Source organism: Doryrhamphus excisus, chromosome 6, assembly GCF_030265055.1.
Source record: "Doryrhamphus excisus isolate RoL2022-K1 chromosome 6, RoL_Dexc_1.0, whole genome shotgun sequence".
Lineage (NCBI taxonomy): Eukaryota > Metazoa > Chordata > Actinopteri > Syngnathiformes > Syngnathidae > Doryrhamphus > Doryrhamphus excisus.
In genome coordinates, this window is record NC_080471.1 from 15,585,628 (window position 1) to 15,611,147 (window position 25,520).

General features: G+C 40.3%; 1 protein-coding gene across 2 annotated transcripts; it reads left to right on the forward strand.

Moving 5' to 3' along the window:
* The first annotated feature begins 1,469 nt into the window (after positions 1-1,469).
* sema3ab (sema domain, immunoglobulin domain (Ig), short basic domain, secreted, (semaphorin) 3Ab) lies at positions 1,470-25,520 on the forward strand. Of its 2 annotated transcripts, XM_058074724.1 has the most exons (19): positions 1,470-1,530; positions 2,451-2,650; positions 9,376-10,117; positions 15,396-15,556; positions 15,880-15,942; positions 17,792-17,911; positions 18,264-18,354; positions 19,031-19,150; positions 19,346-19,488; positions 20,809-20,923; positions 20,999-21,068; positions 21,153-21,297; positions 21,376-21,595; positions 21,671-21,762; positions 21,867-21,908; positions 22,265-22,422; positions 22,790-22,851; positions 23,458-23,603; positions 23,768-25,520. In XM_058074724.1, the coding sequence occupies exons 3-19, from the start codon at positions 10,000-10,002 to the stop codon at positions 24,296-24,298; spliced, it is 2,397 nt and encodes a 798-aa protein (XP_057930707.1). In that variant the 5' UTR covers positions 1,470-1,530; positions 2,451-2,650; positions 9,376-9,999; the 3' UTR covers positions 24,299-25,520. The 2 variants fall into 2 exon arrangements, with proteins under 2 accessions (XP_057930707.1, XP_057930708.1); XM_058074725.1 differs by lacking the exons at positions 1,470-1,530; positions 2,451-2,650 and adding an exon at positions 7,239-7,359.

Consider the following 25,520-nt stretch of genomic DNA (forward strand, 5'->3'; position numbering starts at 1 on the left):
TTCAAAATCCTTATCCATCCATCCTTATGAGCCTGAAGGACAAAAACGAAGTGATCATTTGGCATTTGCTTAAGTTGCCATTGAACCGCATGAAACGGTCTGTCTCAGTGCAACTTAAGACGTCCTCATTAGCTCAATGACTCATTAATTTCTAGCAGAGAGTTATTAAGATAAAGTTAATGAAGGTAAAGCTAATTAAGTCATGATGAAGTGACGTTTCTTGTGGGGCCATTAACACACTATCTACTGCTGTTATCACACACGGTTGCTTCTACTGCAATATACTGCCAGCCAATTATAAATTCATGAGTCATCCAACTCATTTACCTTAGCGACTGACTTTGGGTACTTGGAAGAAAGTTACATTTCTCATTGGCCATTAACTTTCAGATTATTTTAGTTGTTGAAATTAAATGCAATTCTAAATTAAATTAAATGTAATTCTTGCAGAGGCAATCGGCAAGCAACGGTGCCATAAACCACCAGTGAGAAAATGTCCTTTAATTCCAGACTGACTGATCAATGTAAGCTTGCATGATGTCAAGTTTCTGATCAGAATGGATCAAGCCTTTGCTTCTTGTCTACTTGTGATGGGATGGGCCTTTCACAAATTGCCATGTTGTTCTTCTTGATCCCACAGTTTAGTAGAGACTGAATCAACAGTGCCTCCAGATAAGCAGTGCACACCAATAGCTTCAAGATGTGACGCTAATGCTACATCAGCTACAATAAATTCCATACAAGAGAATTCTGCTTATCCGCTTCAGGGCTGAAGCCTATCCAAGCTGATTTAACACAAAAGATGGAATATATCCTGGACTAGTTGTGGGATTGCAAAAGAATCAGATTTGTTCAAACAGCAATTGCACAAAAGTCAGCTGTGTGAAACACAGCCTATCCCAGCTGTCTTCTGGCGAGAGGCGGTGTACACCCTGGACTGGTCGCCAGCCAATCACAGAGCACATATAGACTAACAACTATTCACAGTCACATTCATACCTATGGACAATATGGAGTCTAATTCAATATTTGTTTTGAAATTGTGCAATTGTGCTTATCGAAAATGCTGAATGGATTATAGATAAATTAGATGTTACTTCTGGTCATCCTTTTAAAATACCTTATTTTAGCTGATAAAAGGTAAAAAAAAGTACAGCTGGAGACTTAATGTGTATCCTTTGGTCATTTCCAGCAATAACTTAAAGTGAAGAGCAATTTCTTCTCGACTAATTGGTGTGGAGTTGGTGCTATTTTACCTTGAGGCCCCCAGAGAAGTGAGCTGCATGGTTCAACTAAAAAAGAAGGTGCCAAGTTGTCTGGCTGTTGCTGTGATCCCGTCTCTCAAATATGTCTGCATGCTTACCGAGAAGTGGAGAAGTGTCTGTTTTATACGGGTCAATGTGGGCTGAAAAATAACTCCTTTCTAGTCTCATCTTAGTCAAAACAGCAACTTCACATGACCTGGAAAATATGTCTCTCACCCCAGGAATGATGTTTGTAGTAGCCACCCACTCTTCCACCACATTCAAGGTAGGTGCTAGGGATGAGCGAGTGCGCTACTATCTGTATCGAAATTATCTGTATCCATATCCGTACTCGGGGCGAGGGGGGTATAAACTGGAAGCGTGCATGGTTTAAATCTATACATTATTCTAAGTCAGAAATTGACTTGGCATGATCAGAACTTGTTATATATATATTGTTTATTATTCAGCTTTATGTGAACTGTGTATGTGTGTAAGTGATCCTTGAGACTTTATACTTTAATTATTGTTAATGAGCTGTGTGAAGGTGGTGAATTGTGCAAACATGGCAAACAGGGAAATAATCTGTCATCCTTGATGACTCTATTTTTCTTAAACGCACCACTTTCAGCAATACAAGCAATTTTCCAACTGACTTTATATCACCAGCCAAACCAAACAGATGAAAAAAACACCATCAGTGACTGATGCACGATTGTGTCCGCTGTCTTGTGAAATGCACCGTATTAGTTATGAAACAATTTTCAGATTGTAAGGTGCATACTGCAACGTATTGGGAGAGGTGTAATATTTTAGCATGCTTATGTCAGCCACACATGCAGAATGTGTGATGCTGCTCTTGTGCTACTGTGCAAGTCTACCTAATTTTTTGGCCTGTCAATGCAGGTTACCGTTACCACTGTTTGTGTACTGTTAACTGAAAATTAACACAATGCTTAAATTGTAGGTAGCGCGTAATTCTGTAATTCGATGGTTGGACAAACGATGTGTGCCTCCGAGTTGTGGTAGTGGTAGATTTAGTAACTTAGAGAGGACCGGCTGGTGTGGAAATACATTACAATGACCAAAAATAAATACGCAGTCAACAGTAAAACGGCATGTTGACTCTGTTTTCCTTTGGCTTTGTTGGTCTTTTGTCCTTTTGTCTTTTAATGATGAAGAAGGCATTGTGTTCATGTCACCCAGAACTGGCCAAGGTTACACAAAGACTACTCGATATATGTGCAAGCCAAGGTCCTGTATGAGAAGGTATAAATCTATGTGGAAGGATGCAGACGCATAGATCTCTTGTGTTGTGACCTGACCTTAACACCAGGAGCCCCATTAAAAAAGATGACCCCAATGGATCGATTGCGCCTCTTGAGACTCCCATCACTATTGACGAGGTCAGTCTTATCCATCATTAACTCTCTTAACACACAATGTTTAGGAGGCTCAATGCATGCTGATCCAGTTATGCAAAAATGATCAATATGATTAAAACGCACTGAGAATGATTCACATGGAAATGGTTTGAATTTTAATGAAATAAGTTGTTTAATTAAGGATGTTCCGACAAACAGCAATGCTCAAAAATGTTCTTGTTTTCTTTTGTATCATGTCAATGATGAGTGGTATTGTTATTAAACTACTAAGTTTGAGTTGTGACACCACCAGCCCATTGGGGTTGGTAACATGCACATTTTAAAGCCAAATATTATAAAGCCAAAAAAAATAATGTTATTGTTACTGGGTTGGTATAAATGAGTCAACCAAAAAAGATAATAGACGCCTCTGTGTATAAACAGGTTATACGAGGTAAAAGTGAAGCAACAGTAGCTCCTGTGTGTCCCCCACTTTGCCTTCAGCGCTGTGGCCGCAACATGGAGGAAAAAAAATAAGGGATTTTTTTTCAGTCACATTTCTTCCGATAATTTAATGTTATGTCTACTTCTCAACGGAATACCATTACATGCCTGGTGATGGTTTCGAACTCCATGGTCCATTTCCTCTGACTGCGTCTAAACATTTGTACTTCTTTAGTTAAATATGGCTCCTCTGTGAGTGGGGCGTCATTAGTCTAGAGTCATATAAGTGTGTTATTATTTTATATTTTTTAATAATTCTCATGAGTGAGATTTGTGAACCACCATATTCATCAAATAGAACGCTGAGAAGTTCAAGTGTCTGCTATGTGGTTCTGCTTTGACCAGTCACTTTGGAGCCACAGCCTGAAAGGGTTTGATGGTTTCTTTCATCAATCTATATTAATATTATTCATGTAGCCAACCAAACATTAAATATGGACCATCTATTAAAGGAATACTGCTGTAGTTACAGTATGTCCTGAGAATGGAAAGAGTAGAACCAGTATGTGGGTACTGACCATAATAAAGGTAAAAGAGAATAATTGTGGGTTTTTGTAGATCCCTGTGGAGACGAAAATCAGGTAGCCCCAACATCTGAAATATTGATGGATGATGATAAATTAATGCCAGTGGTATAAGTGCTGGAATTCTAAAACACTAAGTATGATTAAAGTTTTGGGTTATGAGTTTCATGCACGTTCATATGCTATGGTGGACCTTCTGACCACCATGATGAGAGTGTAGTCACGTCAGTGTTGGAGCTGATAAAGTAGTGTTCACAGTAAGCTATTCGGCAGCACTGAGGTCTTTGCTGCATACTCATCCATATTTCATTATGAAAGAGTAAATAACCAACAGCATGTGGTTTATGTAGTCATGAATTGTGCATGGCCCTCTGTCATGCGTCGTCTTGTCTGAGTGGAAAAGAGTTTACCACAATGTTGCTTAATGGCACTAATGAGAGTTAAGCACTTTTTTGTCCCAGCTTGTGCTATTTGGGTTTCGCTGGGTGAAATGCATGTGTTCCTCTTATAGTATACTGCCAAGATAGCCTGGGGGGACACTGGTCAGGGCTGGTTAGGGGTTGTAGTTTGTAAGAGAGTAGAAATGCCCTCCTTTTTCATCCATGCTGGTACACACAGCTGGCTCGCATCACTGAAGGTTTACATGCGGAAATAATACCTAGAATGTGAATACATCATTCCTGTCATTTAGAGGAACCCGATATCCACAACGTGGCCCATTGCATACCCTCAGATGTTGAACAGTATCTTCTAAAGTTTTAAGGACGAATAACAAGGGCTTGACAAATATGATTCATGTGCTTTAACCTGCTGCAAGTCAATTCATGCATGGTGCTTGTTTTAGCCATTCACTACTCCCCACCGTGAGGCTAATCTTAACCCCAGCTGGAGCGGGTGGATGTGTGGGGGGAGCTATGTAGGTTGGCATTGTAAAGGGTAGGTGGGCGGCAAATGTGGTTAATTTGCTCGTCTAGAGCTTGTGGTTCATTTTGCTGAGCCAAATCCTCTCATTTAGCGGATTATGTTCCCATGATTCTGAAGAAAGTAGGTAGAGGTCAGAGGGGATAGACGATAGAAAAGGTGGACTGGAGAAAGTGGATTTTCAGTTGTTTGTATGAAGAGTGGGATGTTGGGGGAGGTGAAGCTGAAGAGGAAAGCAGCTCCCGTGTAGAGAGATCTGAGGTTTTGGGGAGTACTTGTGTGGCTAAGAGGTGTGGTGAAGTGAAGTGTATTGTTTAAGAGAACTTCTTACTTTAAATGGGCACTGACAGATCCCCTCATCTGCTGTCCCTAATCCACACCTCCATGCTTTTCTATGATGAACTCTGACAAGAGAGTTTAGATCATAAGGTCAGCTGAGTTGCTCCCTCTTTGAAACACTCTATTTCCTTTCATTTTGAAGAAACCTACAGACAGTCAAGAACACAGCCCTCATTTTACTGCAGCTCTGTATTTTAAGAGCAAGACAAAGGGAGAGGAGATGTAACAATTCAAGATTACAGGCAACCTTATGAGTTAACACATTTGGACCAGAACTGTTGTTTTAAATTAAATAGGTTTAGTTTAAGAATTTTAGTTATGGTGGGTGGAGGTTAATCAAGATAAAAAGCAGGTATTGCTTGCAAAATAATTACAGTTAAATTTAGCCTTCGTCAAGTGCTTTGTGGTAGGGCTTGATTTGGTTTGTTGCAATGAGATATTTTTCCTTTGTTACTGGTGAACTATACCCCTGAGGTCTTAAGGTCAAAAACCACTTGGGCAGTTATGTACATACTTACTATATTCCAACCAAGATTGGCGGCTACATGGTAAAAAACGCAAAAAAAAATGTTTTCTTACGTTTAGCATGTGACCCTAAACCAAACCATTGTGTTTAACACTGCAGTGACCAACTCCTTGCCCCAGCGCTTATACTTTGACCTGTTAAAACCTCTGAAGCCTAAGAAACTATGTTGTGACTATCAAATGTTTTGGTGTTGATTTGCAAGTGGAAAAGGAGTGAAAAGCAAGAGTTTCAGACAAACAATGCAAACAGATGAAGGAAAATACACAGTGAACAAATGTACGGGGACCATTGGCCTGTACAACTACAGAACCAATACTTTGGTCCATATAGTACAGGGGTCGGCACCCTTCACTATCAAAAGAGCCATTTTGCTACCTCACCCACAAAAGAAAAATTATCTGGTGGTGCAAAATATATGGATGATAAACTTCCTTGATAAAGGTTTAATATTTCTTAATTTTAGCTGTTCGAACAGAATACAACAAACATAAGTACAGTGTGCATATGTAACAGATGCCAACTGGTCGGGTTGTGATCGTACTTTGGTTAAACTTCACAACTAGTGACTCAAAAAACATACAACAGAGTGATTGAAAGCGTTTTACTTTTAGCATGCTGGCTAACGCTGCTCAACTTAAGTATCAATCACTGGACTTCCGTGGTGGCTGGTTGGAGGCCGGCATGTGCATGGCTGGACTGAAGGGAAGACCACTGTTACACATGTAGGACTACTTCGAAATAAATTATTACTTTTCAGAAAATGGGTGTTTGTTATGAAAATGCCTTTCAATGTTTTTTGTTGTTTCTCGCAACATACTGTATGAAGCATATAGGTAAGCCAGCATCATTGGCAGAGAAGACTAAATAATGAAAACTATTTCTTCTGAGACGTTTATTTTTTTCGGGGGGATATATTAATTTCTAACTTACCGCGGGGGGGAAAAGAGACGTCTCTGTCCTGTCTCAAAGAACGCAGGAAAGCAAACAGTGGCTTCCTCTTTCTTCTCATGCCTATCCTGTCAGCAGTCACAACTCAGCCACGATGCATTCATAGAAAGTCGGTTATTTGTAACACTTTTAAAAAAATTTGAGCATTGCGAAGGGAGCCACAACAAAGAAGTTGAAAAGCTGCGGGCTGCTGTACCTTTACTTCACTTTTTATTTATTTTTTTTTTTTTACAATAACTATGGGACCTGGTGTTGCCATCAGAGAATTGATGAAAAGCGGTCCACTAAGCTAAAGTTAATTTCCATTTAAGGACCGAAATAATACTAATTATTTTAAGTCAAAATAGCAACTAAATGCTGATTAATATTTTTCTTGAATATATCCATATTTGACTTACTTCTTTTAGGTAGACTGTTATCCACTTAGCAGTTGTGTTCTAAAGACATGGCACTTCTGTATGGTTATTAACATGCAAAGTGCATGGCGAGAGGAAGTGTCGATTAAATTCCCAAGTGAACCATTCAGTCTGAATTCACCTCAAACAATTGCTCCTTAGCAGTGGCAGATTGCGTTACATGATCTCTAGCATAATGACTAAAATCCCACAAAGAACAGTTGGGTAAGCAGAGACTGCGGTGTGACGCTCGTTCCGTCCATTTCCGAGCCAAACTTACATTAGCATAACGGCCAGGCCTCTTCCACTCCCTGCAGGATTAGTTCTGCTCTCCGCCCACTGTCTGATGGGTCTTTATCCACACAGATTCAGCCTGGTCGAGGTCTTGACCACCCCCATTGCCAGTGAAGTCATTATCATTCACCACGAGAAGGAATCAGCTCACTGAGAGTCTGCTGTTTGGAGTGTGATTGACATCTCATTTGGGATGCTTAAAGAGAAAAGACAGGGAACTCCCCCCTTTGACTATGATGGAAAAGCCAGTCAATCTGTCTCAATGCTTAATTGTTTTTTAAAGACACTTCATCTGATCTGGTAAGGATATGTATTGTTTTAATGCACAAATCTGCCTCTACAGTCGTCTGCTCAAATAGTAACGTTGACTGCCTTTTGCCTTTTTTTGTCTGGGAGCTACGATCAGAGTTGTATGCATCTTGTGTGTGAATTTCAGCCTTGTATGCAATGTATTTCTGTCCCAGTAGGGGGCAACAGTTCTGTTTTCCTCTGATCGGCAGCAACTGATTGGATATGAAGAAGTTGGTGAGATACGCGCTGACAGAGGAAAATGGTGATGAATCCAGCAGAGACAAAAATACATGCAGCTTACACTGGCACAGAGCTTGTCTGGCTGTGGATCTGTTCGCGGTCGCGAACGATAGGGGCGACATTGGTGAGGGCGTTGTTGTTGTTCGTCCTTAAATATTTGGCGCGCACACAAAAGCACGCGTGCAGACACAATCAGTGGACTTACAGACACACACATCTATAGATTACGCATGTGCACACATCAAATAGTAATATAGTATAAATCTTCTTTTACCTGTGTTCATTTGATGTTTCATACATGTAATCAACTGTTGAGATGTTTGAGGTGTCACTCAAACAAAAAAATATGGATGTCACCCTTTTGCTTGAATTTGCTTCTCTGCAGAAAAAGCTAATTTTCGTAGTTTTTTTGGTCAAAATATTCGCTCAAACCACCCTATGTTCTACTGCCAATTTATAAAGACCCCAAAAGGCTAGAAACTAATTATTTTTTTCTGATGAAAGAAGAGAATCTAAAGTGTATTCACATAGTTTTGATGTTTATGTAGTCCTAAAACACAGTATTTTGTGGATCTTGTAAGTTCAGCAAAAATGCCCAAAACCTCTGGCAATATGTAGCTCTCTCCTCTGAAAATGGCTGGAAGTCAATGGATTAAATATCACATTGAGGTGGGGGCTTGTGATTTGATGATGAGTTGAGATGTTTCTCGACAGTAATAAAACATTTTAAAATTTGAAAATGTAGTTTCCAAACAAAAAGACAAATTCTAGGAAGTACCTTGCTCACGTATGTGACAGTTAAAAGCTTTGTGGTGCTATCACCAGTCAGACCCATCTCTAAATCCATTGGTCTCGAGTGCGTTTGGTTTTACTTTGCAAAGGCATTCATGAAATAGCATGCAAATGTTATGGAGCTCCTTGCTTGCTATCTCAAACAATATTACCTGGGATTTTCAAGCTTATGATCCTTGTCCATGACGGTGACCACAGGGGCCGACCAGCTTTGGCAGTGTTGATCTCTGGTTTCACTTTCATGGTGGTGGCTTTCCTCTTATATGGCATCTGGGGGTCTGCCTTGCAGTAGTGTAGTTACTTTCAACTATGTATACTTCCTCTATGCAAACAACTACTTCTCCAGTGAGTCATGTATTTATGATCCAAACCACTTTGGTCAAAATAAAGCTTTTAAAGGGACCTATTATGCTAATATTTATCTCCTCTCCGGGCACAGAAGAGGGGGTCGGCTGTATCTGCGCTTTAGACGGCAGCGGATGCGGCTAAAGGGATCCAGCAAAGGTGGATAAACCTGATTTTCATGCAGGTTTTCAGTTAATAATGTGAGAAGATTAGAAATAAATGCATTGTGAAATACAAAATGTGAGTTGTGGATACCAGCATTTTGGTCATGTTTTGATAAAACAATCATATTTGCTTGAAATAAGCTATGAAAATAAATGTTACAAAATTGAGTAGCTCTTGGTCATTTTCATTTTGTAAAAATATTGATATCAGTATAGGCCGATTTCAATGATGGATTATTAGGATCAGTATCAGAACGTCCCTATTTATATTAATGCCTTTGACATTGTCAATCTACATGATGCATTCTTTATGTTCCAAATCATCAAGCATCAAACCTTTCTAATGTAATCCTAAAAACAAACATTAATTTCTCATGTCCAACTACTTTCCTGTTTTTTATTGCCTTGCCCTAACATTAACTTCTGCTTTCTCCTTTCTCTTTATGTGTGTCTCTCCCCCGCCTACATTTCACTTTCTTCTCAGTCCCTCTCTCCCTCTCTTTCCCTATCTGTGTGCACGCTGTCTGGTTCAGCTGTGCTCACTTGCACTGTGCAGAGTGGACAGGACAGAGCTGTTCTAAGTGGAGTGCTCAACTCATCCACATGACTGTTGAGCAAGCAGGGGAACAGAGTGGATAAAGAGAAATCAACAGAGAAGACCGGATTTAAAAAAAAGCAGATTGCAAAGCGGAATTGTTTTCCCTCATTGAACTGAAGCGACGGTGTGGATGGTGATTGTAAAACAGGGCTGCATGCTCTATCCCAGGACTATGGCAGATATACTTTGGCTTATCTACAATTCATTAGTAAGCTGGTGCTGGTGCTAAGTTCACCTTGGGCTTGCTGCTGTGACGAGATCTGATGCAGTGACACTGACCCGTAACCCCCTGACTCATCTTGCAGGTTCCCTCAGAGTTGGTCTGGCTTTTGACCCTTGAGAAAGGAACTTGTTTAGTCGGAGATAAGTCCAGCTGAGCACCAGTCTGGACTGACCCACAAAATAAGGACGTGCATCTTGAGAATCTTTTTCCTCCACTTCTGTGGATCTGTAGGTCCGAAGAAGTGTGCAGAGAAAAGCCTGCTTTATAGCGTCTTTGAAGTCAGGACCATGGGCTCTTTCTGGGGCAGCGTGGCGGTCTTGTGTGGACTGGTTCTACTGAGGAACGAGGGTGATGGAGCCCAGCAGACCGAAGCCAATGTCCCACGGCTAAAACTGTCATACAGAGGTGAGCTCTTTGAACTCATTGTCCATGCTTGTTTAGTTTGAGCTAAAAAAACTGACGCATGCAATAATAATCATAAATGTTCCATTTAGATTACTATGTTTTATTATTGTTCTTATTATTATTTGTACATTGGATGTATTTGTACAATGTGCATTTTCCGGTTTCTCAATTGCATTTTCTGGCTAAATGACAAATTGTACAGAAAATCAGTCTTATTTAAGCATACGCTCACAAATGTACACAGTAAAGATCTCAAAAACTGTACCAAAAGTCCTTCATTAAATAAATAAAATGGCAGTGAAGTATAAATGCAAAGGTCTGTAGTGATGGTTGTGAATTAATATTAAATTTAATGTGAATATTGTCACAGATGACATTTACAACTGCTGTCTTAATACTCTCTAAATCAGGGAGGAAAGAAAGAAAGTTAAAATAAGGAGAAAATCTCTCAAATAAACCACAGCAGCGATTTCAAAATCCTAATGTAAAGAAATAACCCAAATGGGACTTGGTATAGAATTTATTTAAACCACACTTGCACTAGAGACCAGAGCCAAGATGTGCAAGAATCAGAAGACACGTGCATATCTCATGTGTGTTTGCTTCTATTTTATAGCTGAAATGTGTCTCTCATCCACTCTATTGGCCCACCCCACGCTTCCTTATTCAGATCAGCCGCGGTTGTCAATTGCGTGCTGTAAAAATGTTGCCAGAGACAGACTCCCAGCTGAGCGTCATTTATTTCTTTTCTCCCTCCATGTCATTTTCCTTTCTGTTCTGCAGTGCAGGGCAATTATGCTCGGAATGAATGGCACACGTCTGTTTAAGCAGATGGCTTTCCCGAAGAGAAATAGTCCTCGCTCAGCACTGGGAGATCCATAATTACACACACACACACACACACACACACATACACACGCGTGCAGACTCGTTTATCACATTGCCATCTGTAGATCGCTAATGATACCTGTGAGTGTAGAGAGTCGGTTAAAAGTACATGTTGTCAGTTTGGTCAAACACACCCATTCAGCGATATCTATATTAGACCGGAAGTATTTTGCCCTGTGTTGTCCTGAAATACGGAATTTTTAACATCTAATGCCGAAAACGGTTTTCATGTGAATGTATGTTTCAAGATGCAAAGTGACATGTGATTATTGCATGATGAATCATTCATATAAATGATGTACAGTATGATAGAATGACAAGCAGATTCACTGATGCAAAGCAGGAAATCATCATCAGTAGCGCATTAAAGAACAGTACTTTTCCTTGACAGTAACATATGGTCCCGTCCCGCATTATCAGTGGCACGTGGACCGATGAACTTAAAGAACTTTGACCCCCAGAGGTCACAAGGAACACTTGGTGTGGGTCTAAATGAGACTACAAAGACTTTTCTTGTATGTCGCAGAAATATGTTTCACAAATCACAATGTGATTTCTGTCTCCATAGTGCGAGTTCCTCGCTGAACGGTTATACTATCTGACAAAACACACATACAAAACACGCACAGCTCAACCGCAGGAGATTCCGACTTATCCTTAGAAGTGAGGGCTGAAGTGCAGAAGGTCAGTGGCGTAGGAGGAAAGATAACAATGGTACCCCACGGCTACCTAAACACGAGCTAAGGTCCAACTGTATCAACAATCAAGTGTCGAGGTGATGCCGAGGCAGACGCAAGGGAATGCTTTAAAAGAAAACGTATGATAAACGATGACTGAATAGCTAGTGGGACTAAATGAATTACCCGGGAAGTAGACAACGATTCATAGTCTTTATGAGCCACAAGAGGTAGAGGTGTTAACTGTAAACAAGTGATGACATGGTACTTTACTTTAATAGGATATGTGACTCATTTCTGTTCTGTCAACATTTCACAGAGAAGAGCTTGCAATTAAAGAAAATGACAGCAGGCGGCAGAGGTTGTACTTCTCGTAGTACTTTTCTCAGACATTTGTGTTTTCATTGCGGCTTGAACTGTAAGTGGTTAACATAAGCATGCAAAGAATCTTCAGGGTGGACTAGAATTTCGTTTTCTGAGTGTTTAGGACAGACCCAGTGCCTCCGAATGACCATTTGATGGAGACATATACACTCTTGAGAACTTCATGACGAAGAAGATCATGATTGCAATCTTCTTTCTGGCAAAGAGAGGCATTATGGAGAATCGTGTCCTTTGAAATAGGAACTTGTAACCCTGATTGGCACAGTTTGGTCTGTGGGACGCTGTTTCATTAACTATGACTGTGGTATGCATCTTTGTTTCCCATGGATTACCTTGGTTTGTGGAACAATGTGGTCGAAATTAAGTATGGTATTGCCACAGTTGCCATATTGTGTAGATATCACAATAATATAAATGTATTACTGCACAGTTGTTCAAATCCTGTGGAACTGAGGGTATAGTAGACCTCGTTATTAGACTGAAATATACAGATTTCTTGCAAAGCTGTAAAAGCAGAAATTAGGCTACCACAACTATTTTTAGTCTGGTATATCCACAAGATAATCAGCAAACACACAGTTTGTATTCTGCCTCATGTATAAGGGGAATGGCGCATAGGGAAGGGCAATGTGGAAAAATATGAAACAGAATAACATACATACACAGACTAACAAAAAAGGGCAGAACGACTGGTAATTGAAGAAGAGAGAGAGGAATCTGCATAACGATCCACAACATTCATATTAGCAGTAGGCCAAACAAAAAAGTAAAAATAGGCAAAAGTTTAGTGTATGTAGTGTGTGTTTTGTCAGTGTGCATTCACACATACAGTTGAATGAACGACACATTAACAAAGCTGCAGTGTTCATAAACACACTCATTCCACTTGTGGGGTTTTGACATTATGTGTTTGTGCTTTTCTACTAGAAGCACTTAAATAACACTCCTGGTACCCTCCAGTCAAGAAAGAGAAAGAATGTAGGGTAAAAGAGTTTATTTTTACCGGTCTCACATGGGACTGTTGATTCTTTGCATCCCTTCCATCTGCCCTCTCATCTCTCTCTCCTCTCGTTCACATTCTTTGAGGCAGAAGAAGAGAGTTGGTGAACAACAAAATGGAAAGGGATGTTAGTAAGAAGGGGCAACTGTTCAAACAGAGGATGGGATGCCGGTAGAAGAGAAAGTGAGCTCAAAGCAACTGGTGTAAAAGCACGAGGGTGGGATTGATCAGAAAGAAAGGAGAGAACAGGTTGCTTACAGTAGCAGCTGACACCTGGAAGCGGCATATCCTTCGATCCACCTGCTTATATGTTATTATCCTCTTTGTTTGTTCATGTGGTTGTTCATGTTTGCATCCTCAATCAAACAGCGGACATGTCTTTCTAATTATAGTCATTGAGAAAGCTTTCCAGTGGATGCCCCACAGTGACAAAAAAAAAGGCAATATTGTCTATATGCGTAACAACATTATTGATTGGACCGTGACCATTTAAGAATTAGCAGTTTTGTGTAGCTACAAAAACACAGTAGTGGGCGATATGTGAGTGGAGATAAGAGTTTTGTTGGAGAGCACCAAACAAACAAAACAAAAGACAAGCTTGATAGGCAAATTAATTATAGTCAGAGATTTTTTTTAAATTGAATTGTTCTGCATTGTGCTTTTCTATAACTTCCTCAACACTCACTTTACCTTCTCACTCTCTTGGGTTCTGACACAATTCAGAGTTGGGACAATCTCCCCATCTAAAAGATTCATGAGCACTTTATTTATTTACTCTGAGAAAAGACAATACATGCCAAATAAATTAAATGGTTCATTTCTTTCGCTTGTGTGTGCATCCAATCCAGTGTGGCTAGACCTGAATATGAAAAAAAAAATAAAATAAAAAATGCAGCCATGAGATTTTCATTGTCGGTTAGAAACATGTTCAGCTTTCCGCTGTGAAGGCAAATGTTGACTTGGCAGACGCTCCGATTACACAGCAAAACGTGAGCTGTAGCTGTCTACTTAATGTGTCTTAATAGTGTCTGTGGTTAAGCGTAATACTGCAAGTACTGCAATTTGGGCTATGGAGTATATTCACACTTGAAATATTCCTTCTTGTTTTCCACTGTAAGAACGCACCAATTTCTGCTTGGTGTTCTGGAAGGGGAGGGGTAACTTTACCATGCAGATAGTTTGATCATTGGCTCCAATGTTGGCGGGCCAGTTAAGCTTAGCAGTTCCGCTTCGCTTTTGCCTGAAGTATGGCAGTCTATTTGAAATATGAAGGAAACCACATCCCTATGTCAACACACATTAACGGTACCTTTTAAGTGCAAAAAGTGCAATTTTCCTTTAAGGAGGTTCTTAAGTAGAGCTTCAAAATGTAAGAAATTGAACAAAAATATTTTGAGTAATCAATTTATTGCAACAGCTGCACGGTGAGAGTGGTTAGTGCATGGGCCATACTGCTAAGAGACCCAAGTTCGATTCCCATGCACCGGGTACTCCAGTTTTCTCCCACATTCCTAAATCTAGGTTAATTGGTGACTCCAAATTGTCCATAGGTATGAATGTGAGTGTGAATGGTTGTTTGTCTATATGTGCCCTGTGATTGGCTGGTGACCAGTCCAGGGTGTACCCCGTCTCTTGCACGAAGACAGCTGGGATAGGCTCCAGCACGCCTGCGACCCTGGTGAGGATAAGCGGTAGAAAATGAATGAATGAATTTATTGCAACCAACATTTAAACTGAAATAGCTTTATTATTGTATGTTAAAAAAAAAGAACAGAGCCCCCCCCCAAAAAAAAACTCAGTTACCACACAGAGGAGGGCCTTCAATCATAAAAGATGCCCACTGTAACATTTCCACAGAGCCATGTGCTGTTTGATGCTCCTGAACAACCTGAAGTGCCATTGTTCCATTGAAGAAAAAAGTATCCAAGATCATGATGGAATCTTCTCCACCGTGTGGAAACATTTTTTTGGCCTTTTCCATCAACACATCATGACTGTGTGAATATACCACTGATATATACTAATATACCAATGACATTGAATCCACCTTTTTTGCTTTTAAAGGCTGTTGTCTTAAAGGAAAACTTCACTTTTTGTATTTTGTTCATCGTTCACAGTCCTTATGTGGAACATGAAGATGGATGGCTAAAACCATTTTTTGGATTAATTTTCAATCTGGTTGGAAAAAAAATGAACTAAAAAAAGAAAAGGTGATCGCTACTATCAGTCCTGTGTCATGCCAACAGTAAACCATCCTGAAATAATTAATGTGCGGGGGTGCTTCTCAGCCAAAACAGCAACTTCTAAATCTTTCCACCTCCCCCTGCAGACATGCTGGAATCAAACAACCTTGTGACGTTTGAAGGTCTGGTCAACAGTTCGTCTTACCACACCTTATTGCTGGATGAGGAGAAAGGAAGACTGGTTGTGGGAGCCAAGGACCATATTTTCTCATTCAACCTCCTCAACATCAGCAAAGACGTTGTACAGGTAAAACAAACATTTCGGGATTGTGTCTGGCCGACCTCTTGGCATCCAGCAATCAGAAGCTGATGTACCGCCGGGTCTGTTCTGTTTCAAAAGAAAAGTGCCTCATGAATATTAGAAAGCAGTGCTGTCACACACTATCACACGCTGTGCCAGGCATGCTAGCCGCTCTAAGCTCACCTGGATGAATAATAGAGTGAACTGAAACAAAGTGGATGACAAATCGCATTGTGACCCTTTCAACCCTCATATGTTGTACACACGCATGCATGCATGCACACACACTGGATGGACAGAAGGAATGATTCTTTTGGTTTACGTTGCAGATCCCTTGGTTGGCGTCTCCCACCAGAAGAGATGAATGCAAGTGGGCAGGAAAAGATCTCTCGGTAAAACACAAATCAGCCTTCAGTCAAGTGCAAAAAGAAAGAAGTACCACAGATAATTACATTTCAGAGCCTAATCATATTTTCTATCATTTGGAGAACACACTGGCTACCTTGGGTCTGATCATAATCTTAGTGCCAACATCTGATCTTAAACTGGTAAAGCTTCTTGGAGCTACATGTAAAAAAAAAAAAAAAACAAAGCCTTGGGAATTGCTAAAGCTCCAAACTATTGTGCTGGTATGATAAGTTCATACTTTTCATTATTGTATGTCCAGTACCACACATCATATTTCATTCTTTTGTCTTTGTGCTATTAAAACCTATATGTAGATGTTTGTTTTTTTATTAATTTAATTAATTTTTACTCTAAACGCACAAGCAGACGTGAACTTGATTAACTATAACTGAATCTGTAGCATTTACATTAGAAAGACCTCAAACTATAGCCATCCATCTTCCAATTTTTCTGGACATGATTAATCTGAATAGTCAGATTTGTTTTGCCTTAACAAAGTGCAATTTTATAGGTGGGACCTTTAAAACAAACAAGTACCCTCGTATCTCATATTTCAGTTCAGCATCTGCCCACATTTGTAGTGTAGATGCTCTGCATGTTAGCACACCAAGATGATGCTCCACAAGCTGTGCTCACTATGCAATTTTCAGCAGAGCCTGAGGCACCACTGTTTGTTGCCTGAGCTCACAGCTTGGACGTTGGCCAGGACAAGGAACACACTTCAGCTCTTAACTTTGTATGAAAGATGTAAAGGACACTTTTGTGTGGTATCCGTAAACATTATGGCATAGAAAAATAAAATGCCGAAGGGATGTTTCATCCATCAAATCGTAAGAGCAGGGTGAGAAATAGAGAAACAGCGAGAGTCTCCCTGATGCATTGAAAGGAATACAGTCGAGAGAAAACACATAATAGGTGTGAAAGAGAAAAGCTGTATTATGCGACCATAACCAAAAGAAATCTTGACAATATCGCAACTTACTTTGCGATTCCTTTTCCCTTTAGATGAGAATGTTTTACTGGTAACATATTGCATTGCACAACCACACCGAATAAATTCTTGGGTGCAACATCTGTTTAAACGGTGGCTGTTGTCTGCATATGACCCATTAAAGCCAGATGAGCTTCGTCATGCATAACTTGTGACATTATTCATTTGTTTCCACCCCTTTAACAATCTGATGACACAGTGTTTTATTTGAGGTCGGGCTTGCTTGCCTGCCACGTGCAAGAAAATAAATACACCATAAGGCAGCGGAGGAACGGATATAAACACTTACAGATGCCACACACACAGACACACACATCGTCACAAGTACACATAAATAAATGGTAAGTCTGCAGATTTAACTACAGACTAAAAACAGGTTTGTCTTATATTTGAGTTTGTATGAGTATATAAAGAGAGCCCTTGTTGGTTACATTTTAGTGTGTCAGCATAAGTGTGAAACAACTACATTGAACAGTATTTTCTTGGTAGATTTCAATTAACTGCCTCCTGTGTCCTTTATGGAATTTATTACAAAGCATGAGGAATTGTGGAACAAGGCTAGTCGTGATATGACATTGGAGGTTTTTAGAAGGAATGGAACATAAGTACAAGAGGTGAAAGAACCCCATTGCATGAGCGGCTTGCACAATCTGAGTCATAGCACATCCACAATTATAAAGGCCTTTTTGTGTGGGATTATGCTAGTGTACATTACAGCCCTGTGTGATTTCTCCTATCCTTGCTGGATCTCTTATTACATTTTTTTCCTCTGTGAGATGCGTTTGTCTATCCTGCAGATCAACTAATATGTCCAATCAATTCCTCTTCTATTTGTCCTGCAGAGAGAGTGTGCAAATTTTGTGAAAGTGTTGCAGCCATTCAATCAGACACACATTTATGTGTGTGGAACAGGCGCTTTCCATCCTGTGTGTTCCTATCTAGAAGTGGGCAAGAAATTAGAGGTATGTTTGATATTCTATGGCTTGTAAATATCCGCATGTCAAACTGTGGCGCACGTGGAACTCTGGCTTTTAGCAGCTTACTTGACTAAATGGAACTACTGTGTGTTTGTGCGTGTTTGCAAGAGGAAAGGAAATTGCTTTGACCACTCTGTAAGTGAGCCATGGTCACTGAATCATACAGAAAACCAAAAATGTTTCCCATTTTCCATTAGTTTATTAATAAAATATATGTTTGTAGAGATGCTTTAAAGAGGCACAAAGCTGAAAACTACTTTTTAACACAAGTGAGCATTAAATAAATTAACCATTGTATTTTGTTTTAGTAACATTTTGTCCATCTGCCTTTACTCAGGACAGTGTTTTCAGATTGCTTCACCACACAGAAAACGGCAGAGGAAAAAGTCCCTATGATCCGAAGCTGCTCACTGCATCCATGCTGATTGGTGAGTCTGAGACACTGAAAAGCCATAAAAACGTGGGAGTCCTGAAAACACCCTCTGCTGTTCTCTTTCATTTCCTTAAGATATAATAATGTTCAAGTGAAATGTACAAGGCTGGCTTGTCATTCACTCCAAGCGGATATGCTTTGTAGTTGGTATTTACACACTGAGAACCCATCATTGACAGGACCGTTAAACTATTTCAATCTGAATACTTGCTTTAAGAGCTGGGTGTGTGTTACAGATGACATTTCCCCTAGCTGTGCTTTTGCTGTGCATTAAATGGCCAGTTTTTTGGTAAACAAAGCCCGACAGTGTACACATGACAGTCCTATCTGTCAGCAATTATCTGCTGTCACATTTTCTGACATCGCACCGTTTAACCGGACATGGCTTCTTTCCAGCCTGTCACTCTTCATCTCGGCCTGCTTTTTTGTTCTGTATTCGGTGCTGCCTCATTATGGACTCCCACCGTCTGGCATGTCTGTCCTGTTGCCACGTATCTATATGTCACCTCTGCTCTTTGTCAATTTTACTCTCTTCATGCTCCCCATCAGTCACAGTCCCTCGGGAAATGTAATTTTGACTAAGAAATCTAGGCCCTGATAGGAGAATACAGCCCATTGTGTTTTCTTAATAAGTGCTACAATGCTTACACACTTCTTGCTTGTGCTCTCAGATGGGGAATTGTATGCTGGAACATCAGCTGACTTCATGGGGCGGGATTTTGCTATCTTTCGTACCCTTGGAAAACATCACCCCATCAGGACAGAGCAGCATGACTCTCGTTGGCTAAATGGTGAGCAACTATTGGTCCTTTTCGAAGCGTTTGAGAAAAATTGAAGAATGATACTGGAACAGAAACTGGCCTTGGAAACACTTCCAAAAGATTTGGTCTTTGTTAGCAGTCAGAAAACTAAAACGTCTGTGTCATTTCTCTCTAAATAGTGCACTTGCATTGTTCACAAATCATGTGCGTGTGTCTGTGTGACAGATCCAAGATTCGTAGGTGTTCATCTGATTCCAGAGAGCGACAACCCAGAGGATGATAAAATCTACCTCTTCTTCAGAGAGAATGCCATGGATGGGGAGCATGCTGGGAAAGCCACACATGCTCGAATCGGACAGCTATGCAAAGTACGGACAATAGAATCCCTTGAGCCCCATTCACATACTACTTCATGTAAAGTAGCCTCTGTATTTTGTTAAAAAAAACACCACTTGACTGGTGTCTGAGAGGCTTTCATAATAGCTGCATTCAGAAGGTGTTAACAATGGTTATATTTAGATTTTTGAGCAGAGTGGGCTTTGTTGTGCAAATTTCTTCATCCCATATAAAAGAAACCTGAGAGAAATACTGAATGTCACCAGAAGTGAGTATCCAAGGTAGGCTCACTGTAAAACAGGAGGAAAATTACAAGAGAGAAGGACATTTTCCTTATCCATTGTAACCAAGCACATCATATCAACCCAATAGTAGGGGTCGTCACCCGGAGAGCAGCCAGAACCTTCCTTCCAGCCTCCAGAATTAAAAAAACATATACAATATAACTCAACATAACATATAGAATATAAACATATAATACAATTCAGAATTTGGGTACAGAAAAAAATAAAATAAAAGAAAAACAGTATGCTAGTCTGAACAGTACAATTACAAAGGCTCTATAAAAATGTACTTTTGTAAATACCTCAGTGACTGGCGGGGCAGCACTATATCTATTGTGGGTGGGTCATTTATTGTAAAAAATGTGTATTGTGGAAACACCACAATTTCCCTTACTTGTCCTCTATTCAGGGAAAAATCCCATATTTTCAATGACTGAATGAGCACAAAAGTAGGTTATATTAACTTTGATACAAAGTGAGACAGTAAATTATCACCTGGGTTGGCAATTATATTAATACATATATCGATATTTAGCACATGTCCACATTGGCATAGATTGGATTTGCAATGTAAATCTTGGTGTCTTAATGCAGAGAGGTCTCACTCATCACTGAGTGTGAGCGCCATTGAGCGCCCAGCCCAGCCTCCTAAGTCTGTGGTGGAGAAACTGATCAATAAAAGCTCAGTAATTTAGATGCACTCCGGATTCAAACCACAGGATCAGAAACAAAATTAAATGTAGAAAATGCCATTATAAAAATGTGCAAAGATGACTGGCAAGTGTGGAAGTACAACGAATCTTTGTCACCACCTTTAAACATTGTACAAACTCCATTTCGAGGAGTTGGATGATGGAAGAATGAAATGGAAGAAGTGTGGTAAAAAAGATTTGTTCTTATTGCAGTGACGTTGCACCCCATGACAGAAGACAAACTGACCCCTTTTTTGCTGACCCCTGCCTTATAGTCAAGAAGCAGACTTTCAAGCTATGCAGCAGTGTAACACTAATTCTAGGCTTCATATAATGCACCACCGCAATCACAGCAACATGTCACTACTGTCCACAGAATGACCTTGGGGGTCACAGGAGCCTGGTGAATAAGTGGACCACCTTCTTAAAGGCGCGACTCATTTGCTCGGTGCCAGGAAGCAATGGCATCGACACACATTTTGATGAACTACGTGAGTAACTACTCCATTCACTTGCTGAAAATTGATTGTACGGTTAAATAAAGTCAGTGTTTTTTTGTCTTTCAGAGGACGTTTTTCTCATCAGCACAAAGGATCCAAAAAGCCCAATCATCTATGGAGTATTCACCACATCCAGGTATTGCGGCTGGATTTGGAAATCAATGTATTAAATCAAACTCAATAAATTGCCCAGCTGAACCTGTTCTCTTCATACAATCAGTAACATCTTCAAGGGCTCAGCTGTGTGCATGTACAGCATGACAGACATCCGCAGAGTCTTTCTGGGCCCTTACGCTCATAGAGATGGTCCTAACTATCAGTGGGTGCCCTACCAAGGGCGTGTTCCTTACCCACGGCCTGGCACAGTAAGTGTACCTACTTTAACACACCAAGGTCCTCTTCCGAAATGGATCGTTCCAATGCCGATTACATTTTCTCGACAGTGTCCAAGCAACACGTTCGGAGGATTCGACACAACCAAGGACCTTCCTGATGAAGTCGTAGTCTTTGCCAGAAGCCATCCAGCAATGTTTAATCCTGTTTACCCAATTAACAACAAACCAATCATAGTTAAAACTGATGTGGACTACCAGTTCACACAAATAGTGGTGGATAAAGTAGAAGCAGAAGATGGCCAGTATGACGTCATGTTCATAGGAACAGGTACGATTGAGTCACTACTCACAAGGATTCACAATTCTTCAAAAGCATGAAACATATTCCATTCTAATGGTCCAGATATAGGAACGATTCTTAAGGTGGTCACAATCCCGAGAGGCTCGTGGCATGACCTGGAGGAAGTGCTGCTGGAGGAAATGACTGTTTTCAGGGTAGGTTATTTTCTCCTCAGTTCTATTGTAATCCCTGCAGGCCATTACACGTGTTGTTACACATATGTACACAGTTTGTAATCTTTCCATATTGTGTGTTGCAGAAGCCAACAGCAATTACTGCGATGGAGCTTTCAACAAAACAGGTACTTATCACAATCAATCCCAATGAGCACATTAAGTGTTATTCACTTGAATGGCTTCTCGTCACAACTGAGTGAAATTTGAAAAAAAAAAAAAAACTATTTATGCTCATCAAAACATTTGACTACCGGTGAGTTTTGGGTGTTTTCTTTATTGCTTAGCCCATCAGCAGAAATGGCCGTCTGAGGTAAATTATTACCACACAAAGATGTCAGAACACATGCAGGAATGTCACCTGACAAAGTGTTCACAAACACACAATTGTTCAAAATGTTAAAAAAAACTGTATAAATATCTATATGTATAAATCTATAAATATGTTCAACTAACACATAATGGTTGTGCTCTATTTATACAGCAACAACTGTACTTGGGCTCAGACATTGGTGTCTCTCAGATGTCTTTGCATCGCTGTGAGGTTTATGGGAAGGCTTGTGCTGAATGTTGCTTGGCAAGGGACCCCTACTGTGCATGGGATGGTAGCGAGTGCTCCAGATACTTCCCCATGGCCAAAAGGTATTGATGGCATCTTTGATTAATTTAATGAATATACAAATACTTTCCATGATGTTTTGTGTAGTGTGTGGGCCGGGTGATGAAAGTGGTTTGTATTTTTATATACAGTGCAGCCTCCCACACAATGTCCCATTGGTTTTATTGATTCCAAAGCTCAACACTAACCTTATGTTCACAAAATACAGAACTTCACCTCTAACTACCAACAAAGCAATGTGCCTCATGCTAGCGCCTCAGGATTGAATGATCTATGACGCGTCGTAGCCTCTGCTAACACTAATTGCTTTCAAACACACACACAAATACGTAGTTCTCTTCACACAAGACATAAAGGTCACCCCTGAATCTGGTCTTTGTGTTTCCTCAGGAGAACCAGGAGACAAGATATCAGGAATGGAGATCCTCTCACACAATGTTCAGATCTGCATGGTATGATGAGGAAAATTCAATACAACACATTGTCTTTAGTTGTACTCTGACTTATAGCATCCTTTTTTACGTAAGTCATAGAAGACACATTGAAGCAAAATAAGTGAGCCTTTCTGTGGAAACATGTTCTTCCAATCTGATCTTGGATAAAGATGAAGAAGATAAAGTCAGCGAGGCCAGACTGAGATGGTTGGGACATGTCCAAAGGAGATATAGTAAATATATTGGATATAGGATAGAGGAAGACCAAAGAGGAGGTTTATGGATGTAGTGAAGGAGGACATGAGGGTAGTTGGTGTGAGACAAACAGATGCGGAAAACAGGGTTGGATGGAGGAGGTTGATTTGCTGTGGCGACCCCTGAAGGGAAAAGCCCAAAGAGAAAGAAGAAGACATGGTACAAACAGTGTGATTATTCTCAACGGATGAAAGGACACGAACATGAGGCTTGTTGTGTGAGATGAGATGGTCAAGATGGTCAAAATCCAAAAAATAAAATTAGCATTGTTGGCATTCAACTGAAACACCCTACAAGCATAATAAAAGGAATGGACTGCAGGAATGTCTTCATGATTTGTGTGACTTATGCTCTGATTCCTTGTGTTAGACAAACTAAACGGGCAGAAAACTCTGGAGGACAAAACAGTCTATGGAGTGGAAAACAGCAGCACCTTCCTTGAGTGCAGCCCCAAGTCTCAGCGAGCATCGACTTATTGGCAATATCAACACTCCCCTGATGAACACAAACAAGAGGTTGGCACTTTTTCATGTGTTAAAAATGAGAATGTGATACTGTTTGCAGAGCTAATAAAACTGGCCACACATAAAACATTACTTAATATTTCAGAGTCATATGATACTTCCATTGCTTGTTTGAAAATGTTTGTTTTCCTACTTTCTGTTTCCACAACCTGCAGATCAAATCAGGGGAACGTTTTATCCGCACAGAGCAGGGTTTGTTGATCCGCACACTTGACAAAGAGGATTCTGGAATTTATCTGTGCCAGGCTGTGGAGCACGGTTTCATGCAGACGCTTTTGAAGGTCACCTTAGCGGTGATCGACACTGAGCGACTTGAGGATCTGCTCCAGGGAGACGATGAGGCCACCTCCAACACTTCAGTCCAGGACCTTACACCACCTCGAGAGACACCCAATCACAAGCTCTGGTACAGAGACTTCCTGTCTTTGGTCAATCACCCGACTCTGAATAGCGTGGATGAGTTCTGTGAGCAGGTTTGGAAGAGGGAGCGGAAGCACAAGAAGCAAAAAGCTCACCTGGTGCAGCAGGCGCAAATGCATCAGCAACACCCACAGAAGGTTGTGGGTAACAGCCACAGCCACATGCACGCTCAAGGGCTAGCTGCCAAGTGGAAACACCTTCAAGAGAGGCAAAAGGGGCGTAATCGCAGGACCCATGAGCTGGAGCGAGCCCCCCGCAGTGTCTGAGCTATAAACCTTGAATGCGCAAATCTGAAAGCACACCCCTTGCCTCTCATTGTGCGAACTTAACTTCAGACTGAGCGATAGACTCATTCCAAAGTGACTGGATTGTAAGTGTATTTCTTCCTCTGCCAGCTGATGTTTGGAGTGTTGTATCACACCGGACCGTTGGAGCATGTTATTTCAGCTGGCCGGACAACTGCTTCAGGACAGTATCAAATAGCATAGAAACTGAACACACAAACACACCTCATAGACATTGAATGGCTTCATACAAGAATTTATTTTCTACAACACAAATGTGATAGAGCTGGCTCTGGCATGGCGGTGACATGGGTTTAAAGTTCAGGTGAAAAGCACAAATTGAAGTCCGAGTAAGAAGTAAGAAATCATCTAAGCGCACGGCATGACACTGGGAGCAACACAACTAACCACTTCAACAAAGAAGTAGCTACAAAATGTAAATACTGTGATACACTAAAAGGGAGTGTCTTTATGTTGTTTCTTTCCCCTGATAGATTTATTTAAGGCGATACCAGTTATAGTACACAGCTATTGTACTAGTATGTGTGTATGTGCCATCAATAAGCTTCACATGGACATGTTTTTGATCATTTTGTTCCTCATAGATTATTGCCACAGTGTTCCTTAGGATGCATCATCTCAGTGTGGGAGATGCAACAAATTATTCCACGCTTAATATATTCCTCCACTACCTATATATTTATTGATGAACTCTTATTGTCATTTTTGGAGTGATATTTCAGAATGAGCTGTCATTGATTAGCCGTTGTAATGGACCAAGTATATTATCACAAATATTGATGGATTCTCTAATAAAGAGATACTTGTCAACATTGGTCAATAACAAATGTCAATTTGAAATGCACTGAGCAATAACACAAAACTGTATCGCTTCCAAGTGGCACAGTCATGTAACCTTATTGGATATCATACAAGTAATGATATGATGCAGATACACAAGATGGAATGTAGCTGTGAACAATATGTAAATAGATACTCGTCTCCATGTTTGATGATGGTGCGCTAGTGCATGTGGATACTGTTGTAGTGTTCCTATCTCTCAACAGCGGTAAATACTGGCTGTTAATTTGTTTGTTTGTACAAGACTATTCTAGGATTGTGAATATTCTTTCTCCTCTAACTCTTGTGTATAAAAATATGTAATTATTATTTCTGAAGTTATTAAAGGGGGAGTATAAAAGAA

What these genes read in the sequence shown, in the direction of transcription:
- sema3ab (XM_058074724.1), top strand. Translation starts at nt 10,000, where the DNA reads ATGGGCTCTTTCTGGGGCAGCGTGGCGGTCTTGTGTGGACTGGTTCTA. An exon ending in TGACTCTCGTTGGCTAAATG is followed by an intron (nt 19,151 to 19,345) that starts GTGAGCAACTAT and finishes TCTGTGTGACAG; the next exon opens with ATCCAAGATTCGTAGGTGTT. An exon ending in CTTACCCACGGCCTGGCACA is followed by an intron (nt 21,298 to 21,375) that starts GTAAGTGTACCT and finishes TTTTCTCGACAG; the next exon opens with TGTCCAAGCAACACGTTCGG.